Genomic DNA, 19,607 nt, shown 5'->3' on the forward strand with positions numbered 1-19,607 from the left:
TCTTTTGAATGTTTTAACATTGAGTATGTTTTAAGCAAAATAATTGCCTGCTAGTTTTCTTTCTTCCTGCCTTTATCTCTCTTTGTTTTATAGAGATGCCCCAAATGAACCATTATTCATAATATATGAGGATCTGTAGGAGTTGCTTAAATAAAACTTCCACTTGCAGCCGAAATGATCAAGATTATTCCTAAATGGTTTCATGTGATTTAGAATGATCCTGTCCTGGCCTCTTCATATTTGCTGCCTTTGAACTTCTGGAGTTTTAGGTTTAGGGTGTAATGTCAGGTTTTTCATAGCAAGTGACATCAAGTTGTCTTTTTCTCATTCTTCAGTTTCCGTTTATCAAATGTACAATTTAACCCACCTCTGGGCTAAATTTACCATTAAATATTTCTTATTCATCCTTTTATCTACTGAACACATTGAAGTGATCCTGAATAAATGTCTGTTCTGAATTTCCAGTCAATAGACTTTCTGCATCATTGTGAAGCAATTTTATTCATTGCTTTTTGCTTGCTCTGTTGAAATGTAAATTTGGGTAATTTAAAGAATTATTTCATGGGAATTAATATGTAAAATTATTATTGTTTTTTGATGGAAAAAGGAGTTTGAAAGAAAATTAATAGTGTAGGGTCTGTTATTTTTGCCCACCCAGTATTCATCTGTTCCCTTTCTAATAACATCTTGGCTTTGCTTTGGGGGAAACCACTTCTTCCCCTTTCCCAGATCTGAACAGGTTGAGTGCAACACATTAGTCTAAGGATGTTCCTGTTACCAGGAAAAAAGCTTGCTCCTTCTACTGGAGTTAATAAATTGGCTGTTATGATAGGCAAAAAGACGTCTTTGTCCATCTAGGCTGCAGTTACAAAAATACCACAGACCGAGTAGATTTAACATTTATTTCTCACAGTTCTAGAGGCTGGAGGTCCAATGTCAAGTTGCAAGAAGGTTCAGTGGCAGATGAGAGTCAACTTTTTGATTTATAAATGGCTGTCTGCTCACTGTAACTTCACCTTGTGGAAGGAGCCAAAGGAGTGTTCCAAGACTCACCATTCATGTATTCACCCCATGTATGAGACTTCCACCATCATGACATAATCAATTTCTGAAGGCCCCACCTCCTAATGCCATTACTTTGGAGATTAGGACTTTAAGATATTACTTTTGGGGGTGGGGGACACAAATATTCCGTTGATAGCAATGCCCATGTTCTATCTCCACAGCCTGAAAATATCTTACTTAATATGGTAACACGGATTTTAAATATTTGATTAAATTAAAGATCTGAGATAGGGAGGTTATTCTGGATTATCTGGGTAATCACAATGAAATCATCAAAATCTTTATACGAGAGAAGCAAGGGGATCAGGAGGGCCAGGATAGGCTAAGGGGATGACAGAATGGTAGCAGAGATCAGAGTGGCACAATTTATGGTTTTGAACATGGAAGAAGAATGTGAACCAAGGAATGTGGAAACCCTTAAGATGCCATAAGGGTCCTGCCAATACCTTAATCTTAGTTCGAGAAGATTTCTGACTTCCAGAATTGCAAGACAGCAAATTAACATTGAGTAAGTCATTGTTTGTTTTTTTTTTTTTTTTTTTTTGTAACCTGTTGCTGCAACAGTAGGAAACTAATACAACAAGACACAATTCTGAGGTTTCTACTAGCTGTCTTGGCCTGCTTCAGAATGAAGCCTGTATAAAGAAGAGCCAAGTCATCCATTAAGAATACAAACAATAATAAATTCTGAAGAGGATGTGGAAAAAAAGAACACTTTTACACTGTTGGTGGGATTTTTATGTACAGCCACATGGAAATGAGTGGTTTGCCTCAAAAGACTAGGCATGGAATCACCATATGACCCAGCCTATAATACTCAGCATTTATTCTAAAGAATTACATCGTACTGTAGAGATGCATGCGTACCCATTTTGTAGCAGCACGAGTCACAATAGCCAAACTATGGGACCAGCCTACGTGTCCACTGTAGATGAATGAGTAAAGAAAATGTGGTTTATATATACAATGGAGTTTTATTCTGTCATAAAGAAGAATGAAATTATGTCATTTGCAGGAAAATGGATGGAACTTGAGAACATTATTTAAGTGAAATAAACCAGACTTAAAGTCAAGGGTCACATATTTTCTCTCAAATGCAGAAGCTAGAGAGAAAAAAGGAAAAGAAAGGTGTAGGGGAGTGGAATCTTAAGAAAATGGAAGGGTGAAGAGTAGCCTAGAGGAAAGGGACCAGGGAGAGGGAGGAGGACAGGGAAATGGAAATGCTGGCTCAATTATATTGTTACATTGTGTGCATGTATGAATATGGAACAGTGAATCCCACCATAGGTATAATTATAATGCATCAATAAAAATATGGAAAAATGATAAAAAAGAACCAAGTGATGGAGACCTAGTACTGGTAAAATTCTGTGAGCATTTGACTCTGGTTCTTCCTGAAGTAGTTTAGCTGAATTTTTTTTGTTTTGTTAGCTAACAAATTTGTGCTTTTTTTTTTTTTGCTTCAATTACTTTGATCTCGGCTTCTTTTACTTGCATACAAGTTTCTTTTCCTTCTCTTTCTCTTCAAGAATTCTTCTTCTTCTTTTTTTCTTTTTTAAAAATTATAGCATTACTTAGAATATCCCCAGTTTAGGAAAAAGAAAAAACAGAACAATGCCTGCAGAACTTATTAAGGTATTCTAAGGTTTTTGTAGTCATAGGAACTCATGCTATGGAAGAACTTGATAGAGGAAAATATTCAGAATGTATTCGTTTTAACTGGAGGGGAAAATTAGAAAAGAGCAATCCCAGAAACATCTAATCATATAACAAATAAGTTTATAAAGTTAAAGAAAGAAGTATTTTCCTATGACAAACTTGGAAGGTTTAGAAATCCTGTTTAAATTTCTATAGTCTTCATTGAGTATCATTTTCTTTATAGAAAATGACAGCCACAATATTTATTAGCACCTGACAAAACTTCTATTTTAGATTTTAAGTTTAAAATACAATTTTAAAATGCAATGAAAAAATTTAAAATATTGGATATTCAAAAGTTAAACAATATCAAACTAATGTAAAAAGGTATAAATTCCTGATGTAAAAAAATCAACAATGATAATACTATTATTTTTATATTTTAGTGTTATTAATAGATATGACTGATAATAGTCTCATCTTGCAATCATCATCTTTCAAAAAGTAAGAACAGACTATAAGTTTATATACAGTACAGCACTATTTTCTTACATATTTTCTTATAATCATATCTATGTCTATTGTATTAATAAGACAGACTATTAGCATTTTGCCACGTTTTGGGGAGACAGAGTCCCAAGTACACATACACTGTGATTTTAGGCATGTTGGATTGTTTGAGCTTTAATTCCTTACACATACTTGGGATATCAATACCTATAATGTAGATATGTTGGGACTACTAAATGAAATTATATGCCATACTCGTATTGGAATGTGGGGGCAGATATACAATGGCAATGAGTGTTAGCTACTATTACTATTAATACTCCCAACATAGTATTGTCGTTACTCTTAATTTTTTTGGTATACTATATAGTTCTGAGTTTGCCTAGAATCTGGAGTTCATACAACTGTTATGGTTTGTATGTGAGGTGTCCCCCAAAAAGCTCATGTGTGAGACAATGAAAGAGAGTTCAGAGGAGAAATGATCAAGTTGTGAGACCCTTAACCCAATCAGTGAACTAATCCCTGATGGGATTAACTGGATGGTAACTGGAGGCAGCTGCAGGAGGTGGGACATTGGGGTGTGGCTTTGGGGTATATAATTGTGTCGAGTGAAGCCTCTCTCTCTGCTTCTTAATCATCATGTGAGTCACTTCCTTCTGCCACACTCTTCCACCATGATGTTCTACCTCACCTCCAGCCCCAAGGACTGAGACTGACTTCTATGGACTAAGGCCTCTGAAACAGTGAGCCCTCAAATAAACTTTTCCTCCTCTACAATTTTTCTGATTGGGTCTTTTAGTCATAGTGGTAAAAAAAGGTGACTAAAACAACTATATAGGAAATGGCAATATAAAATTTTTATCAATTTTTACTTTATCAAGTTTAATGAGGAAAATGCCATTAATTAATTAACTTCATTCAAAAAACATCTATGAATTAAGGAATGTGGTAGGCACTGTTCCTATCCAAATGAGTAAGGCTTCAGCTCCTGATACCTGAAGATTGCTTTTCAGTGGGGAGACAGTGAAAAACACGTATAAATATCATAAATGATTAGGTGTGCTGCATTGGAAATAAGTTTAGGATTTCAGTTAAGATGAAGGAGGAAGTGGTCAGTTCTACCTGGGCAAGAGGGTCAGGACAAGAATGCAAGAAGAGGGGACGCTGGAGAACATCTTCAACAGTAGCCAAGTGGGTAATTGAGGGGTGTTCAGGGCTGAGGGAATGGTGCCAACCAAGGCAGGGATGCATGGGACAGTGTCATGTACACATGGCCAGAGTGTACCATAGGAAGGAGTATGAGAATGAATGACCCTGAATTGCTAAGGAGGGACTGACTAATTCATCAGTAGATGACCCCTGACCACTCACCCATCAGGTATGGCAGGTCCTGGAAATACAGTGGTGTCCTCTGCCTTCATGAGACTTACCTTCTGAGTAATCACAGATTGCTTCCATGGGAAGGGGGCTTCCTCAAAGAGGGAACACATGCTCTGTTTTTTTGTGGTCGGAAGATCCCTCACATTCTGCATGAAGCAATGTTTGAAGGGGACACAATTGAGGATAAGAGAGTCTAGGTGGATAAGAGAGGAGTTGTTTGAAGGCACTAGAAGCAAGGATGGAAGAGAGAAACAAGCTTTGATAGGACACTTGATATCTAGCCTGCATTTGTAAGTCTTGGTGACTAATGGAGCCCAAAGGATTAAAGGGGGAGAATGAAACCTAAAAGGTCTGAGGGTATCTGCTTGTGAGAGTGTTGCTTCCACTGAGCTTGGGGTTTAACCCATTCTTTGCAGCCAAGAAACAGTATGGGGTACTGAGCCACACTGGAGTGTGGTGTTCCAGAGCTGATGTGTTCACAGTGAGTGGTGGGAGTGGGTGGGGTTTGGAATGATTCAGAGGCTGTGGCCTCTCCAGATCCAGTCACTTCTACAGCTCATTCTAAACTTTCTTCCAACCTAAGCTCTGGAACCCACCCATGGGACTTAATTATGGCTGTGTGAGTATCTTCTCAAACTCTTCTGTACTCACCAAAGTGGGCAGATGAAATTAAATGTTCCATAAGGCAGCTTAACAGTGAAATAGATGTAGTGGGGGGAATTGTGGCCATGGCAACTACGTGGTTCCACCTCTAGACCTGGTTTTCCTAAATGGTCACCTCCTCCCCTGCTGCCTCATCAGACACAATTACTATAACATCTTATATCAGATAAAGGGTGAAGTCAGTTAAAGTCAGAAGGAATGATTGATAGGTCAATCAGAAAACAATGAGATAGACATGGTGTGGAGATGTGAACTGTTTTATAATTAGAAGGAAATGAGATATGCATGAAAAATCAGATAGCTCAGGCTGCAAGGGGGAGGATGGAGAGATTTCCTGAACCAGAAACTCAGAAACAACAGAATTTTAGGGCTGAGGGTATAGCTCAGTGGTAGGACACTTAACTAACATGCATACAGCACTGGGTTTGATTCCCAGCACTGAGACAGAAAACAAAAACACTAGATTTTTATTATGGTCCTAAATCTTGACTGAAGCTCAGGAGGAAAAAATAGAGAACAAAAATAAGATTTGTAGGCAGGTAAGAAATTTAATTTTGTATGTATCAACTTTGATACGATTGTGGGTCATGCAACTAGTAATCAGAATAATTAATGAAATAAAGATTAAGACACAATTTTTAGTTATGAGTTTTGCTGGACTGTGTGTAGACATGCTTTGCAATGCTATGAATTTTTGTGTATATTCGTTATTTGATAACTGTTGAGAACTACAGCTTACAGAATTCTCTCTGTGTTTCCTATAGTCAGAAGAGTATTTTTTTTTTTCTCCAGAGAAAACAGTAACTTCCTCTGTTTGTTTCTGTTTCCCCCAACACTTTTCCCCGATCTTTGCACGGAGGCTGAGGTCTGAGGTTTCTGTCAGCCTCTCCCTGGTGCTTGTCTCACTGTGTGCTCCTGGAGGGCACAGAAATACACAGCAGCATCTCCCAGCTGTGAGTCTGAGATCTGGAGACCCAAGGACTTGGCAGCTTTCTGGAAGTTTACTGAGAAGCGATTCTCTGTTGCATTCTCTTGCTTATAAGCTTCTTGGCGAATAATGGGAATCATCTGCCCACTGGCAGTTTGCTTGTACCAGTACAAATAATAATTGCTATCCTTGGTGTCATATGTACAGTCCAGGGTGGCGGTCTCTGCCTCCTGCACAGACATTTCTGGTTGAGACTGGGTGACACTCTGGGCCATGCTGGCTCCTGTGGGAAAGAGGAGAGAAAGGGCCTCACTGGGGCATCATGTTGGAGGGATAAACAGACTTACAAGCTGGTTCCCACCCCCAGCCACCTTTCTTCTTGTTTCAAGCCCTAGGCAGTGCTATATCGACTTTTTGTCTCTGAAACTGGGTCCAATGAGAGGATTAGATTCCTGTGCTATTAATCTTTCTTCCCAACTCCCAGTCTAATTGAATAACTCGTAAACCCAAATATATGTGCCTTCTTACCAAGACCGGTGGAGACCACGATTGCCCACAGCAAGTTGGGACATGCCATGCTGGCGGCTCCCTCCTGTAGGGTGTGAGACACTTTCTGTTCTCATTTGAGCCCTGGGTATCAGCCTGCCTCTGACATCACTGCTTCAGAACAGGAAATGTACGGCAGGTGGGCTGTTGTGAAGGATAGCTCAGTTAGAAAGGCTTATGGGTCCTTTTTGTGTTTCACTTTAGAAAATATCACTTTGGCCATAATTTCAAATAAAAAAAACCACTGTTGTCAGAATTGTAACTTATTCCAGGATAAAATGAAGAGGAAAGGAGGTGGAAAATCGTTTTTTTTTTTTTTTTGTAAGCACATAATTTGGAGAAGAGAATGAGAAACGTGGGAAAATATAGGCCAAGCTCATGCAATGACTTTAGTTTTTCCTGTAAGCTTTTTCTTTTTCTTTTAAATCTTCCCCTGCCCCCTCTTCCCCCTCCCCACTCCCCTCTCCCTCCCTTCCTCTTTTACTGCCTTCCTTTCCCTCTCTTTTACTCTCTGTGTCTGTCTTGAAGCCAACATCACTAAATGGTCTCTGGGTTGTGGTAACACAGGTTTTGGTTATATTACCCTCTGATCAATTCTGTGTTTTAATCACATTGAGAAACGATTACAAATCATGGTGACACCACTCTGATAGTCTAGAGAACACTGGACCTAGGATTTGGGTATCTAATTGCAGTATTATTTGCTGAAGAGTTTTTTTCTTTTTGTGAAGAATGCCTGACTTTGATGGTGTCAAGGAGCCGTGGCAAGCATTCCTGTAAAGACTTTTGTGCACTTCTCTTAGTGATTTTGTGAAGGAAAAAAAAAATAAGAAAAATTAACATAAGATTTATTTGAGGACATTCTTTGTTGCGCATCTGACAGCTTTTCATTGACATCTCATTTTTCTTTATACTTGCATTTTTTCTAAGAGAGAGGAAAGGTCAGAAATTGCATTTTACAGAAGAGGCAACTGGGCAAAAATGAAAACTCACAATGCGGAGAACCATTAGTCTCATTTGCATGAATTTTCTTTGCTTACTGAATTTTGTGTCATCCTTAGAGGAGGCCATCTCCACAGTCTAGCTTTATGCAAAGTTTGCCCAGTCCTGTGAAACAAGAAAGAGAATAAAAGCCTGAACTCAAAAGCTGACTTCCTGTGTAGGGAGCAGTGCTTTAGCTTTCCCTCCCTGTTTATTATTTCCATTTGGAAAGCATGGTAAATTGTGGGCATTGCTGAAAGTGGCAGTTCTCTCGCTTGTCTACTCAGTGATTAAATTTCTGTCCCATCTACCATTTTTCTGGCCAAAGTCACAGGAAATCGGCAAACCTGTTATTGCTGTATGATTTCTCCTTCAGTCTTTACAGGAACATCTGGATGATTGAGCAGCATTTTTCTTTCACTCTCAGCCCAGCTGAACCTGTGAGCTCACTAATGAGGGTCTCACGACTAAATGCTCCCTGCCTCATCCTGGGTTCACTGCCTGTCAGGCACCAAGCCAGAGGGTCCACCTTGCTGTGTGGATAGTTTCCTGAAGCTGGGGATGTAGCTCAGTGATACAGTGCTTGCCTTTTGTGCAAAGCTCCAGATTTGATCCTTAGAACCAAACCAACCAAACCAAACAAACAAACAAACAAAAAAAGAAAATTAGTAATTTCCTGGAACTCTGGGCTCAAGCAAACAGAACTTTAGTGTCTTATATTCATCATCTGATCGATTCCCTGTTGTACATAAAGTTAATCAGATTATTGAGTTCTGAAGATAAAATGTTGATGAAAGAGCTTTCAAGAGGGCAAATATAAAGATGGGGATGGCAGGTTGTTGTCTTTTTCTGGAAGCAGAACCCCTCTGGCCAGCATGAAAAATTCCAGTGTGCTCCATCATTTGGCAACTATTGTCACAGGATTTCTCACTAGAGTGAGTGGGTTAGGCTAGAAAAAGTCAAACCAGGAGAAAAGCATCTGAGTATCCCACCTTACTGCCACGATCTCATGGAGAACTGCTGCAGGTACAGAAATGGGCACAATTATTAATGGCCCGGGTGTGAGAAGCTGCTCTAGACCTTGATATTCCCTCTCAGGTAAGTGTCTCAACTAAAGACCAATAGGGGTCCCCAGTCCTAATCACTCAGTCATCTCAGGTTTAATGTCTTTATGACTCAATTTTTGGAAAATATTGTGAATACACTTTTAGAGTCTTTTTCAAAAGGTTTTTCTGATTCATTATATCCATTTGCAATTTTTTTTTTCTTGTCAGAGGAGATGATGAGATTGTTTAACAGTGCCCAAGTGAAGGTATTATTAAATGGGGCCAGATGCCTGGGGCCAAATGCATGTGGAGTGTCTGGGGAGTCTGGCTCCCTGCACAAAGCTGTAAGTGGCTGAGTCTTTTGCTTGGGTGGTTTGATGTACATTAAGCATTGGAGCTGGCATTTCAGTGCTGAAAGAGATTGCTGATCTTCCTTGTGCTACAGAGTGCTAGCTAACAAGAACAAAAACAAAGGCATCAGGTTTATTCTAGACCCGGTTCATCCTTTACCTATGATCTAAATAATGTTCAAATAATTACAGTTGATAATAAAAGTTTTTCTTTTTTGGGTGATCAGTTAGGAAGGACTTTTATCTTTCTTCATTTGATAGCTAATTTATTTAAACAGGTAATGTCAAAGGGGGTATTTAAAAAAGAACATTCATTTCTTCTTTAAGTCCCTTCTATGAAAGGCAGAGACCTCCTGCAGCTCAGAGCAGGTCCTCTGGGTTCCTGATGCCATGAATTCTCTCAGCTCATGTGTAAATGTGATTCCTAGAAACACCTCTTGCTTTGGTTTTTCTAAATTTAAGAAGAATTTGATTCAGAGAATATGGAAATCTGCCTAGCTTCTTTAAATAAAGAAGGGTTTGTTCCACTTCTTTTGTGTGTATTACAGAAACTTCTTTTTGTACTGAGAATTGAACCCAGGGATGATGTACCACCGAGGTAGATCTCTAGCCCTTTTTATTTTTATTTTGAGGCAGCAGCACATCCAGTTGCCCCAGGCTTGAGCTTGCAATCCCGCCTATATTAACCTCCTGAGTTGCTGGAGAAGATGCATGACACCATGCCTACCTAGTTAGGAAAATAATAGATACTCCTTGCCACCATTTTTTTTTTTTTGCAGTAATTTTGGGGATTTAATCTAGGGGCACTTTACTACTGAGCTATACCCCCAGCTTTTTAAAAATTTTCATCTTGAGACAGGGACTCCCTAAATTACCCAGGCTGGCCTAAAACTTACAGTCCTTCTGTCTCAGTCTCCCATGTAGCTGGGATTGCAAGCCTGCACCACCACACCACACCTATCTCCTAACAGATTCTTCCTGAGACAGGCTTTTACATTTGTCAATGGGAGCAGGGAGTGCCCTCTTCAGGTCAAAGAGATAACCATCAGGCAATTAGAATCTATTCCTCAGAAGGGAAAGAACTTAGTTTAGTCAAATCTGTTCTGAGAAATCTGTTTATGTGAGCTTCAGATTTCTATTTACAGTAAATCAAAGAAAGCTATATATAAAGGGAATCCTATCTTTTTCTTTATTCCTACTTTCTTAAATGGTACCATTTATCATGACTTCCCTCCTAAAAGAAAACTGCAACTGTGTTAAAATATACTGATGCTTCCTCTTAATGTTCTTTCAGGAATATGGGATGATTACACAATAAATTTTAAGCATAATCTTGGGGCTTTATCAGTATTCCTGTGTCTGACACCATGCTAAGGGCAATGATAAATGCTGAGGTGCACAAGGCAATCTCTCTCCCCAGAGCAGCTCTAATGGGTGTATGTGGGGAGATGAAAGATGGGTATCTTGAAATGATGTCAATGCCTAAAGAAGTTAGGTCACTAAGAGTTGGATTGTTCATTTCAGATTCAGTATGGTATGATAACCAAAGAGAAGGAATTTTTGATAATGGAGAAAAAATTTTGGGCAAGATGGAGCTTTAAGGTGTGCATTGTAGGGTTAATATGAATTGACCAGACTTAATTACACAGAAAAGGGACATTTGGGTGGATGGACAACTGGAGGAGAAATATTAGAGCCAATAATGAGCTTGAGGTGCTTCTGGGTCAGTGAGGAGAACAGATTGACCAGAAGAGAGGCATATTTTGGGAAGGAATAGGAATGAGGTTTAAATAATAGAGGTAATCAGATTTGTAGATGAGGCCATGGAGACACAAAAAATGTTTAGATTTAGCAAGTGAAGTTTTGGGGCAATGAAAAGATGTGATCACACTTATGCAGAAATTGGAGTTTTATAAGTATGATTTGCCTTATCATCTTCTGGAAAAATGGACAATCTTCTTTTCCAATTAATCACTCAAGTAGCCCACATGTCTTTATTGGCAGTCCAGGGAAGGTTACTTTGAGCCCTGCTCTGTGTTTTTAAAATTGTTTTTACAGAGAATCTCTGTATTGGTTTGGTTTCTCTCCAAATAGAGCCTGACACAGGATTTGGGTGAATGTAGGTCATTTGGATCTTGGGTAGCCTGAGTCGGGAAAGCAATACTGCAGCTTGCTTCTGCCATGATCTTCTGATTAGCAAGCAGGAGGCCTCTCAGAATTGTCTACTTGAAGGAAATAGAGATTTTAGAGCATTTTCCACACTGGCTGGTATTGACTAGGAGGGGTCATAAATCCTCTACACTTTCAGGCCATGCTTGCCCAGGGACTGAGTTCTTGAGGCATCAGAGAAGCCCAGATACAGGAAGTAAAAAAACAAACAAACAAATCAACAAAAATTACATGCTTAATGTTGAATGTTGAGCTTCTCCGGCACCTATCCCTGTTATGACTAAAATCAATGATAGACATTTGGGTAGGACAATGAAGCTCATGAAATGCCTGTTACACCCCCCTCTGCACAATTGGATACATACTTGCATTGTATTGTTTCCTCTGTGTTACTGAGTCTTCAAGGTGAGGACCAGCTGCAGTCTTTTTATAACACTAACATTTGAGTTCCAGTCTCCACTTCCAAGGTTGTAATGGATACTTGTCTTCTCCCTTCTCTAACACACCCTCAGGATTTCTTTACGCTTGGATGGTACTTTAGCAACCTTGATAGTCTGCCTACTGGACTGGCCCAGATCTTCATTGATGAAGGGTTTCACCTCTTGACCACTTTGCCCTTTTCAGACTTTGTTGCTGCATTGACATTTGGGGCTTTTACCAGTCATGGAAACACCAGGAGACACCACTGTGAAATACTTATGCTCCAAATATATTCCTCTTTACCCTCATTGTGTCGCAACCACCTGGTGCTTCATGTTGATCAGGGTCACTTACCCCTACCAATCTAAAAACTCCTCTTTCCCTGGTGGGCCATTGGCACAAGAAGTTCAGAGTGACCTAGATGACAGCCATAGCAGCAGGTTCAGTGGAACACTTTCTGAATGCCCTAGTGGAAGCATCCTTCCTCTGGGAACTGAGCCCTATGATCCAGCCGAACCTAGTGTTATAGGAAAGGGAAACAAGTCCTTTACAAGACTCTTCCAATTTCATTTCTTGGATTCTCAACTCATGCCATGTAATAGGGTTTGATGAATATTATCGCCTTCTAGAGGACAGCATTTCAACCACTGAGAGTGTTGTCCTCAAGATGGCTCCTGGATGAGCCTTCAATGGACTGTTCTGTCATTTTTCTAGGCAATCTGATGTAGGTACCAAGGACTTAGGTTGTCTTGTAAATCCAATGGGTCCCCACTGTTATACCTCTTGTGTTCTGAAATGGTACCTGGTGTTGAGGAGATTCAATTTTAGACATGGATGGACAATTGAAAGCACAAACTTTCATAGACAAAATGGAAAAAGGTTAAGATTCCTAAAAGTGAAAGCTCCAAGGCAAATGATAAACATTCATTGTACAGAAAAAAAAAATGCTTAGGATGTCTGACCTGTCATGGTACCATACAGAGCTCCAAGGGTGAAGTGCAGTAGTGAATGCATTTGGTAAAACTGGGAACCCCTGCACATGCCATCATCTTCACTGTTATTTAAGGGTTAAAACTTGTAGATGTCCATATCTGCTTGTATTTTCTTATAGTTGGGTAAGAGGAGCACTGATTCCCAAGAGAAGTAAATGATTTTCTATTCCTACTATCTCAGGCACCTCCTCCTACCTCTGCACAGAGGCTGAGGTCTGAGGTTTCTGTCAGCCTCTCCCTGGTGCTTATCTCACTGTGTGCTCCTGGAGGGCACAGAAATACACAGCAGCATCTCCCAGCTGTGAGTCTGAGATCTTGAGACCCAAGGACTTGGCAGCTTTCTGGAAGTTTACTGAAAAGCGATTCTCTGTTGCATTCTCTTGCTTATAAGCCTCTTGGCGAATAATGGGAATCATCTGCCCACTGGCAGTTTGCTTGTACCAGTACAAATAATAATTACTCTCATGTGTGTCATATGTACAGTCCAGGGTGGTGGTCTCTGCCTCCTGCACAGACATTTCTGGTTGAGACTGAGTGACTGTCTGGGCCATGCTGGCTTCTGTGGGAAAGAGGGGAGAAAAGACTTAGCTGGAGCATTATGTTGGAGGGATAAACAGACTTACAAGCTGGTTCCCATTCCCAGCCACCTTTCCTCTTGTTTCAAGTCCCAGCCAGTGTATGTACACTTTTTGCCTCCTGGTAGCCAGGCTTTAAGGAACAGTGGAGATTCAGTACTATTTATCCTCTCTCTTGCTTCACATCCCCATTAGATACCAATATAAATAAAGACCTACACCTTTCTTACCAAGACAGATGGAGACCAGGATTGCCCATGGCAAGCTCACGAGTGTCATGCTGACAGCTCTCCGCTGCAGGGTATAAAGTCTTCTGCTTCCATCTGGGTTCTCCTGTGTGCTTGGTAACAATTCTCCTTCAATACAGGAAATGCTCTCACAGGTGGGCGGGTAATTCTGTCTCATTGAAGAATGATTTTCCAACACTTTTTAGTTACTCTTTCAGAAAGTAGGCTTTTGGCTTTAGTTTCAAATGGAAGTAGAAATTCTTTTCCAAGTTTATTTAGTCTAGGGAGATACCGGAAATGTAGCTGGTAAACTTCACATAAAAATGACTAAGCAAATATAATAAAACATGAACAATTAATTATGGGTGAGTTTTTTTAAAATTTTATAACCTTTCAAAGCAAAGAATGAGAAAACAGATGTGACAGAAAAGAGGTTACTAAATAAGTAGAAGCAGAACATGAGGTATTTAATTGTGTTTGCATTTTCCATAGACACTTTTTAAAAATAAAGGCCTGGATTGTGTTACATTAAGAAACTGAAATAACTATAGCAGTAGTTCTCATCAGCACTAAATTATTTCAAATGATTTAGTTTAATTTATATTGAAATTGAGTTACTCTTATAACTCTTATAACTCTCATTTTGAGAAAATATTATGAACAAAGAACTTTTAGAAAACCTTGCTTGGATTCATTAGAATTGTTCAGTGACAGGATATATGTAATCCAAGAGTTGGATTCCCAAGCCTGCAATGTGGATGGGGGTGCTGTTACTTGGTGGGTACTAAGGAGCACATGTTGTCTGTAGCACAGACATGAATGACTGAGTGTCCCCTCTCAGAGAGAAGTGCAGGGAGTTTAAAGGTTGTCACTAGTCCAAATGAAGTTCCTAAAAATCTCTTGTGCTCCAAAGCCCTGTTTGATAGCAATAGAAAAAAAATACTAGAATATCTCCATCCTTGTGTCATGATTTGAAAATTTGTATCTGGTTTTGGATCATCGACCGTCAGCTCCAATACAAGGATTTGTGTGAAAGTGGCTTATTGCAGGTGATTTTTAGGGAATGATGGTTGGAAGTAAATCAAGGAAGGCAAGAAGGAAGGAAGGAAGCAATGAATCCAGCTACCACTGTGGGTAACTGGAGTTCAATCCAGTTGAGCAGTTCTGGGAGACAGAATTGCATAGCTCAATTGAGACATGAGGAAGCTGGAGAAATCACTAATAATCGCGTCTATCACTGACTAAGGGCTGCTTTTGTGGCACAAACTCTCTGGCACTTTTAATTTTTTTTTCTGCATATTGTCCATATTGATCCACTGGTTAAAGAAAATGATTCTCAGAGTTGCTGGAATTTTCAGCAAGAAGTGTTCAGTATGTTGTTGGTGGGACTATAAATTAGTACAACCCCTATGGAAATCAGTATGGAGTTTTCTAAAAAGACTAGAAATGGAACCACTGTACAATCCAGTTAAACCACTCCTTATTGTTTAATCCTAAAGAAATAAAGTCAGTATACTATAGTGGTATATGCATGCTCATGTTTATAGCAGTACAATTAACAATAGCCAAACTATGGACCCAGCCTAAGGGACCATCAATGAATAAACGGGTAAAGAAATGTGGCTTATATACACAATGGAATTTTATTCAGCCATAAAGAAGAATGAAATGTTGTCATTTGCAGGAGAATGGATAAATGTGAGAACATTTTGTTAAGTGAAATAAGCTAAACTTAGAAGGTCAAGGGTCACATGTTTTCTCTCACATGTGAATTGTAAAGAGAAAAAGGAAAAACAAGGTATGTGTGGGGGGATCAGAAGAGTAAAGGAAAGGGACTAGGGAGAGGGAGAAGTAGGGGAAGGAAAGGTAAAATACTGGGGAATGATTTTGGCCAAATTATATGTATAATTATATTGTATGCATTTATGGATATGTAACAGTGAATTTCACCATTACATTCAGTTATAACGCACCAATAAAATATGAGGGGAAGAAGAACTGTTCGGTGTGTAGAGGTGACCACCAAGAGGACATGGGTGGGGCATCAATAGCATCTGTACAATCCATCCCTTTCCCTGCTCTGATCTACTTGTGTTCTGTGTTGAAACCACTCAGATCTCCAATCTTAGAATAAAAGACACAAGAAGGATTACTGGGACAAGTAAAAAAGAGGCAATAGTTGATTTCAAGTTTGTAATTAATATTTACCAATAAATGTGATAAATACCACTTCTCTTTTATTCTCCTCACCTTTTACTAATACTGGCCTATATTTCTTTCCTAGGCAGTAGCCAAGACCTTTCTTATGATGGGTCTAAATACTTGGTTATTCAGCCTTTGTCAGACCATAGTTGCTATAATTGCCTGCTTATAAATCATAGGCACAAAACTGCTGATAGTCATTTCCTGAGTTTTAGACATGTTTTCCTGGTTCTTATTAGGTTGCACAACCCTATATCCTCATGATAATCAATCAGGACCAATTGTCTCTGCTAGTGGATTGACTCCTTTCTTGGTTTTCTGGGGTACTGGCACGAGGACTCCCAAATGACCAAATGGAAGACCCTTTCGGCTCGCCTTGTAAGAAGCACACCCCTCTCTTTTCCCTCAAAAAGAAGAGTGGACTTTTATCCAGCAAGGTCCAGAATTGTGAGAACAGGAATCACAAAAGTGGATTACTAAATGTGGGATTTTCTAGGGGAGATAATGCTCTTTCCATCCTTGATTCCAGTTCCACACATTTTGTCTAATGAGATCATAGTACTATGTTGAACAGCTCTCCAAGCTCTCAAAGTGCCATCTAAGTTAATGCACTAGCTGAACTTTTTAGTGGTCATTCTAGTGTTCTATCAGTCTAGTGACTTGTGGGTAATGCCATATGCAGTAGAATCAGTATACTCATTTGCCCATTGGCCTACCTCCTTGCTATACGGTCTGATGCTGCAAGAAGGTGTGATTCCTTGATAATTAATGATCAATAAGACACCCCGAATCCTCAGTTGCTGCTGCCATGTGTGGGACTGGGGAATGGAAGGTAAATCTATACCCTGAATGTGTGTCATTGGGAAAAAAATTCTGCCATCTCCAGGATGAAAGTAGTCCTATGTTATAATTTATCAACAAATGGCTGGCTGGTCTCCCAAAGGACTGAGTCCATATGAGAAGCCCAGTTGTATCTATTTCTGATAGGTTGGATATCTGTAGTAGAAGTGGCTAAATCTGACTTAGCAAGAAAAAAACCCCATGCTTCTGAAGTGGTAGAGAACTTTGATTCCGTCATCTTGATCTATTCGTGGGCCTATTGTTGAGGCAATGATGTGGGAAAGGACAGAGGTTGGCTGACAGTCTCTGGAAGGGTCACCTGGTCATTCAGTGTCTCCTCTGTAGTGGGTACTCTTTGGTGTGCGTTTATTGAGATGCAGTGGTCTGAACAGCTTGGGCCTGTGCTTCTCCTGCACGTATGACTCTTTTCATTCATGGTCATTTCTAAATGTGACTCACCTTCTTCCCACTTTATCTGCTTGGGGTTCTAATCCTAGTAAAGAGCAGAATGCTGGGCACTTTTCAAAGCCTCATTGTTATAACCTGTGGGCCTACCCCCTGACTTCCTCTCTAGGTAGCTGGTTTTACACTTTTATCTTCTTTTAAGAAGGAGCCAACTTTTCCATCGTGCGATGGGCTTTTTACCCTTCCTTTATAATCTTTGTACCACTTCCCCTCAGGTTTTGGTACTTGATCTTCTAAGCCAATCTTTTTTGGAATGTCAAAATATATTTTCTTTCATTACTGAATTTGATGATCCTGGCTTTCAAGATTCTATTTGCTCTATCTTTGTAAAAGTCTACAAAGGAGTTCAAAGGCAGGCATTTTACTCTTTGTTCCTTAGGGCTCTCTCTCCTCCTGGTATTAAGCCTCAAGTTTTTGGATTAGTTTTAACTGCAGCAAAAGCTTCACACCGAGAAACAAAATACAGTGGATAGTATTTGAAAATATTATCCATGTGCACATGGTCTTCAAATGAAATGTTTGACATTACCAAAAAGCTCCTCACTTTTCTCTTTACTTAAAGCAACAGTTAGAGTAAGTGGCCCTGGAGTCCTTATAAAAGAAACTGTGCCTGGACCCCTCAGTAAGGTTTAGTACACGCTGCAGATGCCCAAGGGCACTGTGTGCCCACTTCACAGAAGAATATGTTTGAATCATGGAGCTGGGATTCCTTTATGTGCAGGGGAAAGCGCTGGCCTCCTTTGTGTATCTTGGCCATAAATCTTCTGATCTTCTCACAGCATTTGCATCAGAGAGAAGAAGTCCTCCTCAGGATGTTGTCTGATCCACTGGAAGAGGGTGAAAGCTCTATCTCTGTTCAGTGTGAATCTCTCATCTTCCTTGATGGTCAGAGAAGGAGGACTGTCCCTCAAGTGGTTGTCGACTTGACCCTACTCAGGAGCAACAAAAATATTTTCATACGAATAAACTGGTTTGATTTTGTTCTTATATTTTTTCATTTTTGTCTTACATTCTTTAGAATAAACCTCTCAGACTGTCCTGGTTCCCTCCAGATTTCATTGCCAGGGTTGCTCCCTTTTTCTCTTGCTAGTGCCCTTCCTGCCTCCTCAACACTGTCCCCACTCCCAGGCCAGTAGCATCAATAAAACCTTCAGGAGAGGCTCCATTCTTTCTTCTTCCTGGAGCCTCCAAGGAATTGAATTTGGAGGCCCAGCCCTGACCTGTTTGGTGGCTTTGTCCACTGTTCTAGCTCTGGTCACTTTGGTTTGAAAGCCCAAGAATCTTCTCTTTTCAGAGCTAATCAAGACCTTCCTGGCACCGGAAACACATCGAATGCCCTTGTCTGGCAGCTCCTTGTTCACCTTGCTCTGGTTTTCAGCCGTCCCTCTGTCAATGGAACACTGCCCCCATGTGGTCGCAACTTTTTAATAAATTTTTTTTTTTTTAAATTTTGTTAAGACTAAGTACATCATTCTGTTAAAAGGAATATAGAACAAAAGGTGAAAAGCAAACAAAAATGAAAGAAAACAAATGGTATTAAAAAAGGTTTACAGCAATGGCTGTCTGAAGATTTTAACACCAGGAATTTCCTTCCCATCCTCCTTACCCTTTGTGGAAATCTATGCAGGTTCTTTGCCTTTTTTTTTTTTTTTTTTACTGCATTCTCAGAGGTCTAAACAGGTTGAGAGAAGATCTGAGTGCTTTTCTCAATTGATTTGTTACCTACCATAGATTTATTATATCTCAGTCTGAACAGCTTTAAATTCTCTTGAAGAATATGAAGCAGGAAAATGCAGTATTCTTTCTTTTAGTATGCTCTTAGCTATGAGGAAGTGCCCTGGTGTCTTGCTAACCTTGAAAATGCTAGTGCTTTTGCAAACACCTAAGTGTTTCTCATATTTAGATCCGGGAATGTGTTCAGACTCTGGCACATTGTCATATTTCATATACTAGATATCTAAAACCCTGCTTTATGGCCTTCTATAGTTGCAAAAGGAGATAAGGACTCAAGAAGAACAGAGATTAAGGAATAAACTTCTCTTGTGTTTTTTGTATCCAGTCCTCTCCTCCTGATTTTAGGTCCCTACCACATAACCACATTTTCTCAGCTACATTCCCTGGGTAAAGTCCTGGCCTTGGCCAATCTATCTTCAACCTCACTTTCTTTTTTTCTTATAGTGGTCATAAAGTAAGTGACTGAGTCTCCATCCTGAGAGTCTCTGAGGAGTAAAGAGCAGTGATCTTCTTTGGTGTCAATTGTGGAGATTAATATTCCATTCTTTGTCATTTAGGAAATTATGTCAAACAGGGAGATTGTGCGTCTCCTAGCATTTTCTCTGAAGCACAGTGTTATTTGCCTCACATGGGGGGTTAGCTTTCTCCTGGAGGTGCCGGATCTGTACAGGATCGTCTCCACCTTCCCTGTTCATTCATTTCTACTTGAGAAAACAATAGACCTGTGGGGTGGTCACTGGGGAATCAGGCTATTGTGAAGTGGCATACTATCCTGGGAAACTTGTGATCACTAATTTTCTCAATCAGAGTACACTCAAACCAAATCACACCTGGAACCACAGAAATGCTATCAAAACTTCTAATTGTTTTCTATCA

The 19,607-nt window shown here is 39.8% G+C and overlaps 1 protein-coding gene across 1 annotated transcript in view; it reads right to left on the reverse strand.

The window, feature by feature from the left end:
- Positions 1-6,761, reverse strand: part of LOC101958822 (T cell receptor alpha chain MC.7.G5-like) — a 265,877-nt gene extending 259,116 nt beyond the window's left edge. The window contains exons 1-2 of the mRNA XM_078050353.1: positions 6,713-6,761; positions 6,177-6,467 (exon numbers count right to left, since the gene is read on the reverse strand). Coding sequence (XP_077906479.1) covers positions 6,177-6,467; positions 6,713-6,761 — 340 coding nt within the window. The remainder of the gene's footprint in view (positions 1-6,176; positions 6,468-6,712) is intronic.
- Between the last annotated feature and the right edge of the window lie 12,846 nt (positions 6,762-19,607).

Source organism: Ictidomys tridecemlineatus, chromosome 5 (assembly GCF_052094955.1).
Source record: "Ictidomys tridecemlineatus isolate mIctTri1 chromosome 5, mIctTri1.hap1, whole genome shotgun sequence".
Taxonomy (NCBI): Eukaryota; Metazoa; Chordata; class Mammalia; order Rodentia; family Sciuridae; genus Ictidomys; species Ictidomys tridecemlineatus.